Source organism: Pipra filicauda, unplaced genomic scaffold (assembly GCF_003945595.2).
Source record: "Pipra filicauda isolate LSUMZ 115617 unplaced genomic scaffold, ASM394559v2 scaffold103_size3290846_pilon, whole genome shotgun sequence".
NCBI lineage: Eukaryota > Metazoa > Chordata > Aves > Passeriformes > Pipridae > Pipra > Pipra filicauda.
Genome location: NW_024103474.1, coordinates 2,422,037 through 2,440,226, shown reverse-complemented (window position 1 = coordinate 2,440,226; position 18,190 = coordinate 2,422,037). Strand labels below are relative to the sequence as shown.

At 40.2% G+C, this 18,190-nt stretch overlaps 1 protein-coding gene across 16 annotated transcripts in view; it reads left to right on the top strand.

Annotated features, from left to right (window-relative positions):
* The window catches only part of PBRM1 (polybromo 1), a 58,281-nt gene that overhangs the window by 15,915 nt on the left and 24,176 nt on the right, over positions 1-18,190 (top strand). For all 16 annotated transcript variants that reach the window (XM_027727154.2, XM_039379052.1, XM_027727172.2 and 13 more), the window contains 9 exons: positions 208-299; positions 4,029-4,245; positions 9,760-9,901; positions 10,479-10,576; positions 13,090-13,366; positions 14,208-14,313; positions 15,481-16,123; positions 16,957-17,168; positions 17,952-18,137. In XM_027727154.2, the coding sequence (XP_027582955.1) occupies positions 208-299; positions 4,029-4,245; positions 9,760-9,901; positions 10,479-10,576; positions 13,090-13,366; positions 14,208-14,313; positions 15,481-16,123; positions 16,957-17,168; positions 17,952-18,137 (1,973 nt within the window). The remainder of the gene's footprint in view (positions 1-207; positions 300-4,028; positions 4,246-9,759; positions 9,902-10,478; positions 10,577-13,089; positions 13,367-14,207; positions 14,314-15,480; positions 16,124-16,956; positions 17,169-17,951; positions 18,138-18,190) is intronic.

Here is an 18,190-nt window from a genome sequence, read left to right as displayed (position 1 = left end):
AGGGTTGGTAACAGTTTCTGTTGTAAAAGGCTCCAGCCTTTTCTTTGATATCATGGCTGTATTCCTGGTCATGGACTCATGAGCTTCATTTGTTTGCTTACACACTCTGGGTGGCTGTTAATGGTAAACATGCTAACCCTGTCATTTTTTTTTTCATTTTCATTTTTTAATTACTTTTTAAAAATTTCTTCCTTTACTTTTTCATAGTAACAAAAGATCAGCCCAAGGGGATCGTTTATCAGCAATAACCATGGCGTTGCAATACGGATCCGAAAGTGATGAGGATGCAGCTTTGGCAGGTAGGAAATGAAATGTAGTTTCTCTGTTTTCTTTAATTAAAATGTTCAGAATAAGCAGATCTGTAGAGCTCCTGATACATTCAAATATACTTACTTCAGAAATACTTTACACTCAGTGTGTATTCCTTTAAATCACAAGGGTAGGCCAAACTTGCTGGCACGTTATGAATTTTGTGTGTGTTTCCAAGTATTCTTACCCAAGCTTTAGGAAACTGTTGCTTGTTTTTGTTCCTTCTAATATGGAACAGGAGATATTGGAAAAGGCATTGGGTGCTTTTGCACCAAAGGATTGACAGTGCTACAATTGTTTATTGTAGTTTTTATTTTTTTGTTTACATTTCTGCATGGATGTTAAATGATGCATTTCTATGATGCATATATATTTTTGGGGCATTTATTTCACACCTGGTAGTTGAGCTGTACTCCCCACTGTTTTCCAGTGGGTGGATATGCTGTAGAACCTTTTGGATTTTAGATCTCGCTGCAAGCAAGAGCATTTTTATTCCTGGTTAGCCCAGAGCTGAGTTACTGCTTCAGAGCAGCTGCTTTCTGGGAGGTGTGAGAAGTATTTATTAGCTGGGTTCAGTGTGATTGCTGGCTGTTGCTTTTTTCAAATTGTAATTCTGTAAAAATGTGTAGCTTTTCACATCCTTGTGATTTAAATTCTTGGAGTGATTTAATGACTTTCAGGTGCCACCTTTACTATGGACATTATTGTCATTTTCACGAGGCCTCTCTCTGCATCTGAGACTTTTACCTTGCTGTTGTTGAAACTCTTCTGTCTCTATTGCATTCACCTGGGAGGAAAAGTCAATTTATTTGGCAGACCTGTCACCCTTAATGTTTTCTGTCCCTCCAATACACTACTTGGACATCCCTATGCTTTCAGTCTCTGGATGACAAGGATTTTTATTTAAATCAAGTGGTACTTTTATTAGTTGCTCTGCTGTCTCATCTTTTTTCCTTCCTCTAACACTTGTTAAAATAAATGAGAACGGGGCTGCATGGCTGAACATAAAACAGAACTTTCTCCTTCTTGATGCAGAGAACTGAATCTTTATGAGCTTCTTTGGCTGTAGCAGTTGCCTAAGCAATGAACAATATCTGTTTCCAGCTGAGAGTTTATCCTCACAGCTGCAGATGGTGTTTGGTGTGATGGAGCTTGTAGAAGATTCCCAGCTGCAGTGTGCTGGGACGTGAGCAGCTTCTGCAGCTCCCTTGCTCTTCATCAGAAGTCTGTAAAGGCAGGCACAGTTGGTCATAATGTATTACCTATTAATATGTATTTAATTTTGTTAACAAAGATATTTTATTTATTACTGTATCGTTTAGAGATGTTTTAAGACTGGATGCTGCTTTTGAACTGTCTTCAGTTAGACTTTGAGCATTCATTGTTGTTTGGGTGCTTTGGGACCACAGAGGAGATAAATGACTTACGAAGTAAAGACTTAATTTTCTTTCATGTACATTCAAGTGCTCTCCCATCTCTCTGCCCTCTCTCTTCCTCATCATTGAGCCAGAGTACATGTATATGATAAATGCATTTATATCTGATAACAAGGCTCAGTTCCAGCTGTAAATTGGATGGCTTCCTGCTTTTGTAGGAATTTAACATCACTCCATTATGAAACCACCCCTTAGGACACAGGCACCGTGGCATGGAGGGAACAGCAGGAAATACGTTTTGTTGGGGACTGTTGAATGGCATATACTTTATGGTTATGTTTTGGAGGGTTTTTTTGCTGTATCTGCTGACTGAAGTTGTGGTAACAACAGCATGAAAAGGAAGTAGGAGATAACCAGAAGGGAGATAACTCTCCTCTGCCACCATGTGCTTGCTGGGGGGATGGGGCCTGGTGTTACTGCGTATGAAAGAATGTACAGTCTTCCAGTAGATTGTTTGTTCCATGACAGAAATAAGAATTTTTCTATGTTGTGGTCTGAAAATATATTTTTTCTTTGGTTCTTAAGATAACAGGTTTCGCACTAGGAGAACACTTACCACTTTCTGAATATGTAAGAATGTGTAATATTTGACACATCTTTTTAAAGAACATACACATCATAATGAAAATGTTTATAGCTGTGTTACAGTATTACAGAAACACTTTCCCTATAGTGCCTCTTTAATTTACTTAGATTTTTTCTTTAGGGAATGCCTTGTGTTCCACTTTTAATGCAAAGGAAGTACATTTCTCATTTAGGGTAGTGAACTACTTTGTTGCTGGCTGCCACATATCAGAGTACAGCAATATACACTACTAGTTCCTTTTTCTCTTTCATAAAAACAAGTTATTCTGCTTTTTCTGTTCTGTTTCTTCCATTTTTGGTGGAGCACTCAGAACTGAACAATTGGAGTAAACAAAACAAATTGTTTGAGTAAACCAAATCATAATCTATTTTTGAAACTTACTTTATCTGACAGCAGTCTCTTAACTCTTAACCTCCACAATCAGGTATGTGAAAACATAGTGCTACCTCCTATGTTTGGTTTCTACCTGAGTTATTCTGTCCAGCTCCTGCTTTGCTGGCTGCTCTAATAGGTGCTGGGCCATTAAGTGATGCTCATTGGCATATATAGATACCTAAATAGGATATTTTTGAGTGTCTCTCCTGAATCAGTAATGAACATCTTTATTGCATGGTGTGACTCTTGAGGATGGTCCTGTGCAGGGCCAGGAGTTGGACTCCATGATCCTTGTGGGTCCCCTCCAACTCGGCATATTCTGTGTTTCTGTGATTTCATGTTTGCACATCAGCTGATGCCTGTTTGTGTTTTAGCTTTGCCTCTGACTGCTCTGGTAGGTCCCACATGTCATACCCTCATACAGCTCTGCAGTGTCACACTGACAGAGGGGAGATGACAGGGCTGTGTAGTCACAGTCTGAGTGTCCCCTGGCTTTGTCATCCTTTCTGTATGTCTCTACTGACCGTGGGTGGAGAGCTTGGAACAGTGCCAGCCTCGCCTGAGCAATGATGAACACGCCAGCTGGAAACTTGGTGTGAGCGTCAGAGGGCTGTGTTTGTGTGGCTGAATTACCCAGGGTCTCATCTGCCAAGCTTTCCTGCAAACCAGCTCCTAAGAGGGGGGAGAAGGGTGAATAAGTTAACTCCAGCATGTGCAAAACCATGAAGATTTTATGTTATGGTACAAATTACACTGTTTGTGTTGCTGAGAAGCGTGGAAGGATTGGCCATTTACTCCCAGCATTTTTTCATTCCTCTTATGTTTCTCTTGCTCATGTAATGTTTCTCCTATTCTATCTGCAGTAAATATGAGCTCCTCATAGCATTTCTTTCATTCATCCTAATCCTGAAGCAAGATAACTAGAAAAGCTTGCTATAAAATTTGCACATGAATTTTATGCTAATTGTATAATCATTCTAAAATATTCATTTCTTCTTCATTTGCTGCATATATAAGAGGTGCACCTTCAGGCTTTAGTGTCAGTTTTTTTCTGCTGAACTTCACAATTTTGTATTGAGCTATGATTAATAAGATCTAAAGATTGTAATACCTAGATAAAGTGCCTTTTTTTTTTGTCAGTTTGAGGCTCATTAGATATATTTGTTGTGCCCTTTTCTGAGGTATGAATCTGAGTGCCACAGAGTGGCTGAACAACCTCAATTGAGGGACTGCCTTTTCTTCTGGTTTAGACCTTTATCCATCAAAAAACCCACTCAGAGTTGTCCTGCTGAGTTTCCCATTTTTCCTTTCTCTCTGTGCAGCTGCTGCTCGTTATGAAGAGGGGGAATCTGAAGCTGAGAGCATTACTTCCTTCATGGACACGTCTAATCCTCTTTACCAGCTTTATGACACAGTCAGGAGTTGCCGAAATAATCAGGGCCAGCTCATCTCTGAACCCTTTTTCCACTTGCCCTCCAAGAAAAAATATCCTGATTATTATCAGCAAATTAAAACACCGATTTCATTGCAGCAGATCAGGTAAGAAAACAGAATACAAACTACATCTGGTGTGAAACTGTTTTCTTTTCAGAGTCCTCTCCTGTGGTCAGGTTGTCATTACCTAATGCATTATGTGCACCATCTTTCCATCTGTTTGCTGCTTGTTTCAACTCACTCTGCATCAGTCTTTTGATCATCTTTTATAGGTGGCTGCTGTTGGGTTTATTTTCCATGGAGTTTCATTTGTAATGGGCCTGAAAGCTGCCATATCAATAATTCTGAAGGCCACCTGTGCAGCAGAGATGAAAGCTTCTGCAACCCCCCCATTTTTCTCTTTCCTTGACCATGATGGCTTGATTACCTCTTACTGCCACGTGTTTTAAATTAATAGTCTTCAGCAGTGTGAGCTGTAGAAAGATGGTTGCAGTTACATTCCTTTTGTCTAGGTCACAGTAAAACTGTGGAGAATAATTATTTTCATTCATGGTGTAGCTGGTCTGGACTGAAATAAGCAGTTCACCATTTATAAATCTGTGAACTGTGAAAGGTTCATCAGCTGCCAGAGCACAGTTGTCAGATTAAAACCCTGAGTGAAGAGAAGTGAGCAACATCTTTCTTTAGTGGGCCAAGATAGGCTGATATGATGGATGCTCAGGGTCCTTGAGGGCATTAACAGTCTTTAATGGTGCTGACCAGCCTTGGGTGGCCCAGGCCTCCTGCCCAGTGGCCACTGGGGCTCCAGTCCCTGCCAGAGCTACACCTCAGGAGTGCTGGTCCTTCATCTTGAGTTGGTGAGTGCTGAACCCTTACACTGTTCATGTGTTTGTAATACACAGGTCTGTAAATTGTATTTATACCCTAATATGATTTGCTGGACTTGGTGTAATTGTTGACTAAGCAGTGTCTTCATTAAATCAGAAGCTAACAAAGCTGCTTTTTTGTTTTCTTAATTTGTTGGAGGGTGTTTTTCATGTGCTGGGGAGCAGTTCTGGAGCTGCCACACTGATTTTCTTATCTGTCAGTGGCTCTAAAGCATTTTTTTTATATTTTAGTACAGCTGTTGGCTTGGCAAAGAAAGTGTCTTGCCTTGAACGAAGCACAAAATGTACTTGATGAGAAAAAAAAGGTAGAAATTGAGAAGAATCATTGACAGTTGTCAGGAAGCTTTTTGTCTGGATGTACTTAAAAGCATTGGCTCAAGTAATGTATCAGCAGATTTAATTGGGAGAGTCTTTCCATTAAAAATATCCTTGCTATCAGTGATAGAACAAATAACTTGCAATAGAGAGGCAGCTGCACTTTTGCTTTCCTTACAGCGTAGGCAGATTGCATCTGGCTGTGTGAGCAGTACAGAAATTCCATGCAAGTGTGTGAAGAACTGCAGAGAAAAATGACTTGAGTTGTTGCCTGAGAGCTTAGAAAATAAAAAGAGACAGACAGGCTTCTTAGAAATAGTGTTTGAGGCTCACAAGTTAGAGTACAATGTTTATAGCAGTCCAACTTCTCTCTGCAAATTCTGAAATTCAGTTGTTTCTTAAATTACCATGTTAATCCTCACTTCTTGCTATACCTCAAAAGCCTTGAAGTCATGCATATGTGCACTTAAATGATGTGCTGCAGGGAAAACTGAAGCTGGCATGGTTGCACTGCCACTCACTGGGGTGGAGGGGTTTTTTTTTGTGGTGGTGTTTTTTGGGGTTTGTAGTTTTTTTTGAGATGTACATATGAAGAGCATATCTTCTGTTCTCAGATGGGGACAGAAAAGTTGAGTGTCCCAGTGAAAAGTTGAAGGAGTTGGAGTCAAGCCTACCCTTCCTGTCTCATATCTGTTTAGCTTTGGCATCTGGCTGCCTAAGCTGTGTTTCCAGAGTGAGCTGTGAAATGTGTGGCTGCTGCAAATTTTACAGCTAGTCATATATTTCAGGGGGATTTGTGTGTGATAAATGCAGGAAAAGACTTATTAATAATATATGATTTCTAGAGGGAGCGTGTGAGTATGTTTTGGTTTAATGAGATGTACATTTTACCTATCTCAGCCTCTCAGTCACTTCATGAGTGTTATGAACCTCAGTTATTTGAGCTGAGTGCTGATCCCCAGCTGTTCTTCCAGGATGTGGGAGGGAATCCTGCTGCTGATGGCTTTAGTTTTTTCCTAATTTCCTCCTGACTTGCTCTTTACAGAGTCCCAGAATAGCTGAGGCTGGAAGGGAGGGCAGACAGCCCAACCCCATGGCAGGGTCACCCAGAGCCACGTGCCCAGTGAAGTTTTGGGTATCTCCACAGGTGGAGACTCCACATCCTCCCAGGGCAACCAGAGCCAGTGTTTGAACACCCTGACAGTAAAAACCACTTGTGTTCAGCTGAAATTTCCAGTGTTCCCATTTGTTCCCCTGACCTCTTGCCCAGTCAGTGGGCACAGCAGGGGCGAGCCTGGCTCCCCCTTCATTCCCTTCACACACTGATGAGAATTCCCTGCCTCGAACAGGACAAGAAAATCCTCCTTAAAAAGCAAGGCATGGAGCTGTGAAGGCCACAACTTTCGTGTGTGGCAAAAATGCATGGTGTGGAGGTCACTTAGCAAACTTGACATTGCTGGGGAACAGTCATTCTGAAATTACAAATAACCACAGGAATAGTTGGGAAATGATGCAGGAGAATGTGCTCAGTACCCAGTACACAAGTGCTGGGTCCTGGCATGCTTACAGGAACTGTGCTCCTTATTAAATTTTACAGCATTAGGAAGTATGATCCCTAAGGCAAGTGGGTCAGGCTTTTTTATACCAGAGGAGGAAGGTGTGCCAAGGAGGAATTCCATGGCAGCAGCTGCCTCCTAAAACACATGTGGGAGCACAGGCACTGAAGTTGGTGCCTTCATTGGCACATCCTGGTGTCTTGTGCTCCAGGAAACTGGAGTTATAGATGAGGTTTGAAACTGTGCAGGGATCCGGTGTGAAACACAGTTGGGTTTGTGTGACATCTGCTGTTTGGGGCATTAAACTGCATTTTCCTAATGAATGTGCCACTTTTTGGTTAATGATCTGCCACACAGGAATCTAGATGTTATATTTCCCTGCACTGGGATGTGTTGAGGTTCTCCCAAAAATGTGAGATTTGGGGGGTCCCTTGTTGCTTTTGGATTAGTTATTAATTATTTGAGTGGAGCTTATAGTAAATGTCATCACCTGGTTAAGTATATTTTGCCATTTAATTTAACCAGCTTTAGTAATATGGCAAAAAAAGGAGTGGAACTTACCTTGAAGTAATGGAGCTGCTGCCTGGGTTAAAATCTGAAGGGTTTATAGAGAACTTCAGTGTTTCTGTTTGCTTAATTTATGAATGAGCCAATCAGAAAAATGTTCTCTAATGAGAAAATGATGTCTCTAATATTTAGAATACATTGTAAATTTTCACTGTATCTGAGATTTTGCAGTTCTTTCATTCCTTTTGTCACTTAATGTTTGTTGAATATTGTATAATTATAAATCTTCTGTTTGCATATCCAGTTTTCCTACCTTAACAAGTACTTTCAGTGCATATTGTACAAAAGGCCTTTACAAAATCACAGGTTCAAGTAAACAGTGTTCCCAATGTATTTATAAGACTGTCATCATCAGTAGGACATTTGTCAAATGCCTTTTTTCATCCCACACATTCTTTGTTAGTGGATTTTTTTCTCTCTGAAGAGGCAGGACTAGCACTTCACAATTTCTGAAGAAAAGCAAAATAAGTTACATAACTGATTTTAGCCATGGTTTGAATTGTTTCAGTAGGAAATTTTTAGGCATAGTGTGTATCTAACAAGGTGGATCTTTTGATTATGTGGAGAGAGCATCTCTCTCATCATCAGTTCTTTCAGATATTCCACCTGGAAGGGCTGATGAGTTTCCAACAGACCTTTTAGAGAGATGAGTGCCAGCTACTGCATTTTTTTTTTAATTACAGTTCTAATTTTGACCAAATGAAATGTTATGCCAGTGTTGTTCTGGGCTTAGTGGCCTTATGAAACTGTAGCCTACTTTTTAAACTGTTTTTCTTCCCATTTCACAAATGTAATTTTGTTTAAAAGGTTATTCTCCCAAGTTTTAGTCATGCTTTCGTGGTACAGTTGTATCACTGTCAATCATTTGACAGAAATTTCTCATAGTTTCTACTATATAAACTTAATTTGTATTGTGTTGGCAGTGACTTTCTGTAGAGCTGTGGATTTGGTTAATTTTAACCTCACTTTGCTAACTAAACTGATGTTTATAAGATCCTTTCCTTCCAAGATTGGTCAGATGGGTTGTTAAAAATTTATTGTGAAGCTGCATTTCATACTCTAATTCCAGAAAAGTCACAGTAGTTGAGTTCTGCTGAGTTGGAGTGTAATTAAATCTGTTCAGAGCACTTCTGTGAATAACCTTCTTAATTAATCATCCTGTTGTTTGCTGACAGCAAGTACAGTGAAGAGGATGGTAAGGGAGGACATTTTTGCAGACAGGCACAAAAGCAATCCTGTTCTGTGCATTTTTCATCCTTCACATCTGTGGTTGGAAGCTGTCAGTCCTTCCAAACCATATGGTGTAAGTCTGGATCTTTACTTTTGTTGTCGAGCCTTTGATGAACACAACTGTGGCTGTGAGTTGGTTGCTTACAGTCAGGTGACCTGCACCTTGTTTGGGTAAACAAATGGTGATAGACACGAGCTTGGGATATAAAATATAAAAGGTTTTATATTAAATTTATGTTGTGGTAGTGAACCATCAAGCAGGTTCACCATCAGACAGGGGCTGTAGAAACCAGATTGAGTTTAAAGATGTGTAGCTGGTGGATGTGCCAGGCAGGCAGGTGAAGAGGGAGGTGTGGAGGAGGATGAGTGGGCTTTGAGGTTCGTGTTGTTGTAGATTAATATTTTCTGCTGCATGCAGTGAAGTGTTGGAAGGTTTAAAAAAAGAACTTTCAGCACTTGTGCAGGGAAATACAAGAAAACATATTAAGATTTTGGCAAACAGTGCACTGATTCATGTGTTTAGCATATGAAAAATGACTTTTTTGTTGTTGTTAGTCCTCTTCTGTTTTCATATGATGTGCACTTTGCATATAGCACCAGTCAACAAACAACCAGGTTTTTTAAGAGAAGGGAAGAATTGGAGGGGGTAACATGAGAGGTGCTGGGCACTTTTGGGTCTCCCTGAGTGTGAATGGGATTGATGTAGTGTTTGTGTCTGTGCAGAGCTGACCTGGCATCGTACCCAGGCCCTCAGGTCAGGGCTGAGGGTACTGGAGTGGTCTCAGCAGGTTGTGCTTCTGCCTCATCTGTAACATCTCATTTGAGTATGAAAACAAGATTTCTTCAGTCTCCACAACTTTCAAAATCATTGAAAACATCCTTCAGGAGGAGATATGTTTCCCTAATATAGTTGCAATTGGAAGATGTTACTGGTGCATCAGAAAAAGCACGTTCCTGTAATTAGAGCTCTTTGGGTATTGATTTGTTGTGAAAATGAAGATGTTAAAGAACTGTTTTGCACCGTGTAACCTGTGAAGTACCTGATTGGTATTTCTCTTTTGCAGAACCAAGCTGAAGAACCATGAATATGAAACTTTAGATCAGCTGGAGGCTGATCTGAATTTGATGTTTGAAAATGCCAAGCGCTACAATGTTCCCAATTCTGCCATCTATAAAAGAGTACTGAAAATGCAGCAGGTTATGCAGGTATGTGGAGTAGAACAGTCAAAAGGATATAACTTCACATGTAAATTTATTTGTCTAATGAATGTTTTTCCAAACTAATTTTTAAGTAGACCTGTGCTTGCAGCAGTATTTTCTTGCTTAGGGGGAAGTATGGGCATGAAGAGCATCATAAAGTGATTTTTTTCTTCAGCCCACCTCCTGCCTTCTGTGATTTCTGCTGGTCACTTTATTCCTTACTATGACTCTTAACTCGATTAAGCTGAGAGAAAATTGATCATGTAGGTTTTTTTTTAGTGTTTGCATTTGATGCTAAAGCACTTTAGATTTCATAAAGTGTTCCAGCTGAGTGCTGCAGTCTGAAATGGCACTGTTTTCAAATTGATTCCTCAAAAGTTGTCCTGACAGTTAGAAAGAACTACACTGCTATTTTATGTCAGCCAACTTGTATTAAATAAATCACTGGAAATATTTTGATGCTGGTTTAGTCTCAAAACCTGTAGTTGCATCTGTCTTTGTGCATCTGCTCTGTTCAGATGTTTAACACTGTTCTGGAGGTGTACAGCATGAGTTTGGCTTCAGGGATTTGGGGTTTTTTCAGGCAAAGAAGAAGGAGCTTGCTCGGAGAGATGACATTGAGGATGGGGACAGTATGATTTCTTCTGCTACATCTGATACTGGAAGCTCAAAAAGGAAAAGGTATGTGCTCCTTTAGTTCCTGCAGGCCATGACATCACTGCATCTTTTATTTGCTAAAGAGAATACTGAGCCATGGTTTTTAGCATTTGTGTAAGAATTTGTTGTTCCGAAACTTAACTTCATTAAGTGTTGGCTCTAATCAATTCAAAACTCTGACTCTGTTTTCCTATTTTGACCTATTAGTTGATGGTTGTCAACATCACTTCAGTAAGTGCCATGGATGCTGTAGTTACACTGAATTAGGTAAATTTGTCAGTGGATTTCATGATTTTTATTTGGGCTTTTGGTAGTTTTTTTTTTAGCCTGGTGAGTGGAATATCTTCAGATATTCCTGTTACTTCAGATACTCCTGTTAGCACTTCCTGCTTCTATTCTCCTGCTTCTCCACTGTGTGGCTATTTATGTGGTTTAGGTGGCAATTTTAGAATATAATTAAAGTTAAAACTATAGTTGAATACATTTTTTTTTTAGTTTAAAGTATTGCTCTGCAAATATTTTTATTTGGTGAAGTCTCCTGGCATAAACATTTTCATTTTTCATTACCTGACCTCTCCTTGGGGAGTTTTCATCATTAATGTCAGAGGGCTGCTTCTCTCCCCCTTGTGGATTTGCACTCTTCAGTTCCTTACCCTTCTTACCAAAGAAGGTATTTGACAAATAGATAAACTGAGTATAATAGATGGTTTATTCTGGATCCTGTAACACAAATCAAATTCACAATTCACAGTGATTTAAAATAGACCCTTGATGGTTTATGGAAAGTATTCTTTACAGTGGGAGCTGTTACACAGTTAATATTAATGATGCATTTCACTCCAACAAGGAGTAGTTTCTCTAGTCTACCTCATGGTGTCATTTGAAATAAGTTCCACCTTCTGATAATATTTTTGCAATAGTAGCAACAGCCAGTGTAAAGCTGGAATTCAGCATCTTTCTTTGGTGTTGCTTATGACCTTCAGCTTCCTGTATATTTATTTCTTTGTTTTGTCAAAGTAACAGCAGTTGTGGGGGGAGGAAGGGAATGAAACAGAGCATCAGCAAAGAGTCACTGAGGAACAATCAAATCAGTGCAGCAATGTACACTCATGAAAAGTCTGCAGAGAGAAAATATGATTTAGGAGGTGGTAGAGTCTAGGGATGCTGGGAAGAAGAAATGTAGTGGAAAGGTAAGACAGACCACAGTACCAAGTAATCAGGAAGGAACAAATTGGAAAAATTGCTGGTTTTGTGATCTTTGGGCTCAAAGAGAAGTACTTACCTAATCAAGCAAGTCACATTGCCACTGGTGTCCTTTTAACTCTGCGTTGCTTTTGATCACCTTGTGTGAGACAGTACTGAAATGCTTAAAAGAAAAAAATCTGTCAGGCCTTGTCATGTGTGAAGTAAAAGAGAAAAAAGTTGTGTTTGTAGGTAAAGGGAAATCAAAATAATGTCAGAAGAGAACCTGAAAGTGCTTTTGGTGTTGTCAGTTCAATACTTGTTATCCATTTCACTTGCTGAATGGTAGGAAGGAAAAGAAGATTGTAAATGCTGCTGATGTCAGAAGTGAAGCACTGAGGGGAATTCCAAAATGTTGCTGAAAAAGGAAACTAATAACCCTTGCAAAATTCATCCCATTGGGAAAATAACAGTTACACAGAAGAAAGTGGTTTGAATGTCCCCTTTTATGTATCAGATGCATGACCTGAATCTTGAGTTATTGCCAGGCCTTTTCGTGTTCCTGCTTGGGTTTTGCTTTACCTACTTCCGTGGAACTGAATGTTAAAACTTGGAAACGTGTTAAAATGGGGAATTTGGCAGCATGTCTGTGTTCTGGCATTGCTTATCTGCTGGTGTGAACAGCTAAGCAATATTTTACAGCAGTAACAGTAATGCAGGAAAAAAGTCTTTAACCTGTAGAAGATATATTTTGAATTTTGGTGAGCTTTATTGACTTCTAACTTCATTTGTCTGGGGTTGACAGATATTTAAGTAATTCTTTCTACTACATTCTTGATGTCCTTTTTTTCTTTTATCTGGTACTAAAGAAGGTACAGAATTACTCTGAGAAAAATAGCTCAAGTCTTTGATATTCTGTATTCAGCAGAGGTAGTCATGAAGATACTGCTGGAGGTTTTTTCCCTGTTTGCTCTGGATCTTGAGGTCTTGGATTCAGATGCCTGCTCCTGACTGGTCTGTTTTCTCTGGAGCTGGAAGGTGCTTAAAGCCCCTTTTTTGGCCTTTGCACTTCTGAAAACAAGTGATTTGTTTTATTCTGTAGAACACTTAAGGTCAATGAGAGAAGAATCATAACTGAAAGTAGTTTCCTGTTCCTGTAGAGCCTGCTGGTTGTGATGCTGTCACTGTTTGCAAGTGACAGTGCACTGTTTTAATGTTGAACTTCTGTGTGTTTAGGTCGTTCTGGTTGTCATCATGGTAGAGGATAATGTCATTTTGATATTAGTGCTGGAAGTGGGGAAAAGAGCCCCTGACATTTATTCCTTTCCCTCTTGTTCTTCTCCTTGACCTCACAGTAAAAAGAACATACGAAAGCAGCGGATGAAGATCTTGTACAACGCGGTTCTGGAAGCTCGAGAGCCGGGCACAGGCAGGCGGCTCTGTGACCTGTTCATGGTCAAACCATCCAAAAAGGACTATCCAGACTATTACAAAATTATCTTGGAGCCAATGGACCTGAAGATGATAGAGCACAACATCCGCAACGACAAGTACGCGGCGGAGGAGGCCATGATTGAGGACATGAAGCTCATGTTCCGGAACGCGAGGCATTACAACGAGGAAGGCTCCCAGGTACTGCCTGGGTTCAGCTGTCACACCTCTCTGCTCCTTTGCAGACGTAGAAGTTACATTAGGAGGGTTTAGCTTTGGCTGTTACTCACATTATGTGTTGGAATCGATTACTGAACTAAAATAGAAGCTCTCGGCACTTCTGGGAAGGGATGTCTTAGAAAGAAGCCGGCTTTGTTTTCATGGGTGTGGAGGGTGCAGGAGGTCAGACTAGAAGACCTGACTTGTTTACCCCTGCAAAATGGGTCTGAAAGGAATGTCTTTTTCATTTGCAAATATATTGCAGGCTGTGTCTGTATTGTGATGTTTCTCAGGCAGCAAGCATGGTGTTGTGGGACAGGGTGGTGGTAGGGAACCTAAGGGAAACCTGCCGCTGTTTCTGATGAGGAACATGAGCTGCTACTGTACAGGACTTCATGATGAGGTTGCATTCACTGGAATTGGATTTGAAGACCCAGGACGATTGTTCTGGTCCTTTGTGTCTTGATGGAATCACATTAGTTCGAGAGGTCTGTGATTGCTCTTGGGTTTGATGAGGAAGTTTGTAGGACAACTGCACCCTGCCATTTTGTAGTCTTTGGAGTAGAAATGCAACTTAATTGGATAATTTATTCAAGAATTTTAGCTCCCTGATTTGGATGGTGTTCATCAGTTCTGCCTACCTATGTAAGTCAGTTAAAAAGAAGGGCTTATTTCTCGAAAGTACACTTTGAATTAAACACTCAGTTTTGCTTTCAGCTTTTCCAGATTAACATTTAAATGTTTCTTGGGGGCTAGTTCTAAACTAATCTAAACACAGTACACCTTGTTTTGGTTGGTTTTTGATTACTTTACTGATTAATAGGTGTACAATGATGCCCATATGCTGGAAAAGATCCTTAAAGAAAAAAGGAAAGAGCTGGGACCCTTGGCTGAAGACGATGATGTGGCATCCCCTAAACTAAAGCTAAGTAAGAAAACCTTGTGCACTCCTTTGTCTCATTTCAACACTTAAAAAACAATACAGATGAACAGATCTTCCTTTTAGAATAAACATGTGCTGCACATGCAAAGTTTTATTTTCAAAATTATGACAGCAATGGTATGTTTACATGCATATAAAATAGAATTAAGTTATTGCATGTAGTGTTTGCTGAGGAATGGTTGAAAAGAGTGGGATTTAGTCACGTGGTGTTATCCAAATGTTAGGTGGTGCATTATGTGCTCAGTCACACTTCATCAGCACACAGAATGTGTGCTGCAGGGATGGCTCACAAGTAAGGTGCTTCTCAAGGTGAGGAAATCTTTTAATTTCCCTGGTTAAATGTCTGGGATTTCCACAGAATGATAAAAAAAGGTGAGCTTTATTTGGAAAATTATTGAAAGCCATGAAAAACACGGAATTGAAATTTCCCTTGTCTGTTCCTAGAGCTGTTGCCCTTAATAATGAGATTTGCTACTGCTCAGATCTTAGGTTCCTTTAATATGTGTTCAGAATTTAGCAAACTGAGAAGGGTAGAATTGCACAGAAGGTAAATAAAGTAACTGCACACAGTCCTCTTAAAATTTAAATGTGCAGCTCTAAAGTAAGGTACAAGTATAGAGAACTCACAGGCAGAGTCTGTGCAGTGCAGTAAGAGATCCTGAATTAATCAAAAAGATAATCTGATTGGTAATCCCTTGGGAGGCCTTGTTTTACGTTTTACCTGCAATAATCCTCTCTGATTTGGCATAAACATGCCATGAAGGAATCTGACAATATTTAGAATACCTAATTTTAGTGATAGCAAAACCCCTGTGATGACTGGATTTTTAACATCTGTAGAGAGAAATTCATGTAGGGTTGGTAAGACCAAACTTGAGTTTGGAGGTGTTTGTTAATGACATTAGGTAGGAAAAGATGTTTTCCGTGCTTCTGTCTGAAGAGACCTTTGCCAGGTAGACCACATATGGTATGGGTGACATATGATTCTGTGTTTGAGCAAAATAACATTTAAAAAAAACTATTAATACAGTTGCTCATACCATGAAGTGGTTCTTCAAGAAGCGATTCTCCAGCGGAAAGAAGATGCACAAAGAAGTGTCCAAGTTCTCGGTTCTGTAATTTTATTTTTTATTTTTTTGTTTCTATTTGTCAGGTAGAAAAAGTGGCATTTCTCCCAAAAAATCGAAATACATGACTCCCATGCAGCAGAAGCTGAACGAGGTGTACGAGGCCGTGAAGAACTACACGGACAAGCGCGGCCGGCGGCTCAGCGCCATCTTCCTGAGGCTGCCGTCCCGCTCCGAGCTCCCAGACTATTATGTGACCATCAAAAAGCCCGTGGACATGGAAAAGATCAGGAGCCACATGATGGCAAATAAGTACCAGGATATCGACTCCATGGTAGAGGACTTTGTAATGATGTTCAACAACGCCTGCACGTACAACGAGCCGGAGTCTTTGATTTATAAAGATGCCCTGGTCCTGCACAAAGTTTTGCTTGAAACTCGGAGGGAAATAGAAGGAGATGAGGATTCTCACGTGCCCAATGTCACTTTGCTAATTCAAGAACTCATCCACAACCTTTTTGTGTCTGTTATGAGCCACCAGGATGATGAGGGCAGATGCTACAGCGACTCCTTAGCTGAGATTCCTGCTGTTGATCCCAACTTCCCAAATAAACCTCCTCTGACTTTTGATATTATCCGAAAAAATGTTGAAAATAATCGCTATAGGAGATTGGATTTGTTCCAGGAGAATATGTTTGAGGTACTGGAGAGGGCAAGGAGAATGAATAGGTGAGCAAACCCTTATTTTTTGGGTATCCTTTATCACATGAGTTTTGCATGTTAATGTTAGACAAAGGCTGAAGTTTTTTCAAAGTGTTCACTTTCTTTGATATGGGTGTTTGGAAAACTAAATCTCAAAAGTTCTATCAGGTCTTCAGTGGAACGTTTGCTTTCATTTAAAAACAAGGAAAAAGGTTTCTGCCATGAGATAATTTTGTCACTAGTCTTCTGAAGGAACACCTCATGAAAACTGGATTCCTGTTAACTTTGAGATTGAAAAAATGAGAAAGAGGAGCTGTTCACTGACTGCTTGACTAGTCTTTTGGAGCAATCACACTTAGATGAGCTATGGTAAAATGCAAAAACTGTGAACACTTGCAACTTTTTGCAGGGTTTTACTGGAATTTGGTAGCATATTTGGGGGTGTACAGGTGAGATCTTGACTAAAATTACATCAAGGCATCTACTAGTGGAGTATGGATAATTAAAATAAGTCAGTTTTGTTAATGATACTGTTATTACTCAATTTTTCAGAAGTTAACAGATTGTTGAGGTCCAGTGACAAGTAATCTTGGTTGCAAGATTTGATTTTCCTGGCATTTCAGGGCTGGTGTTTACAAAAATATTGTTTTGGGTCAACTATAGTAAAAACTGACAGCAGAGTAGCAGGTGATGCTTGACTTGTCAGCCTCTGCTGCTGCTTATTATGAGTAAACACAGAAACCTGTTGGTAGAGTGAAGCTTTAGATTGATCACTAAATGTGGCAATTGATGGGAGTGTTTAGGATCCTGTTTGACTCTGGACAAGCTGATTTTGCCCTGTTTTACATGTTTTTGTACAGGACTGATTCGGAGATTTATGAGGATGCAGTTGAACTTCAGCAGTTCTTTATTAAAATTCGAGATGAACTGTGTAAGAATGGAGAGATTCTTCTGTCACCTGCTCTCAGCTATACTACCAAGCATCTTCACAACGATGTAGAAAAGGAAAAGAAGGAAAAGCTCCCCAAAGAAATAGAGGAGGATAAGCTCAAAAGGGAGGAGGAGAAGAGAGGTAGCTACTTCCTTTTCATTAATTTTAATATATTAATTGAAAAATACATCTATGCCTATGGTGTGAGCTCTGCTGTTGCTGCAGCTTTGCCTGCTGAAGGGACCTCAATAGTCTGATTGTCCACCAAGGATAAGAGCTTTATTCTGATTCTTATGAGCCAAAAAAAAGAGATGTAGGTAGATACTAACCCCATGTAAACTCTTTAATCAGAATGCATTGGGGTGCCTGTATTCTTATTTCAAGGATAGTAGAATACAATAGGTTTTACTTAGGTTTCTGCTGACAATCAACTTAGCACTGACGGTTCCAGCTGACCTTTTTGTTGTTTCCTTTTTGATAAATACTGGTTTCTTGCTGTGCTGATGGTGCTGTCTATGATCATGCTTTTAACACTGCTAAAGAAGTGATATTTAAGCAAGCCTTTTGTGTATTTACTTGGCTGCTGTGAGGGTGAAGATGAATGGGCTTGGCACTATTTTGTAGGGCAAGAAACCTACTGCAAAGGTCCTTTGTATTCCACAGTTCCTGACTGTTCCTGTGGAGCATATCTAAGGGAATGAGTGAAGCTCTCCTGTTGCCCCTCTCCACAGATGGCAGCAGAGCTGTTAGCTCTTTGTCCTTGAATTATCCTTCTAACGTGGTTCACCTTCCCACATAACACTGATGTCAGCAGCAATAACCTCTGGCTGCTCCAACCTCAGGGTGAGGGCCTCCACATGGGCAATCCTGGCTAATGTGGAAACGTGGCAGTACTAACATCTGTTCTTCCCTTCTTGAAACAAGAAGCTGAAAAGAGTGAAGATTCCTCTGGCTCAGCTGGGCTGTCAAGTTTGCATAGGACCTACAGCCAGGACTGCAGCTTCAAGAACAGCATGTACCACGTGGGGGATTATGTGTATGTGGAGCCTGCAGAGGCCAACCTGCAACCCCACATCGTCTGCATCGAGCGGCTCTGGGAGGATTCAGCTGGTAAGGGTGTCTTTGCTGGGGGAAAACACCGTTGTGAAACTTCTGAGTACTAT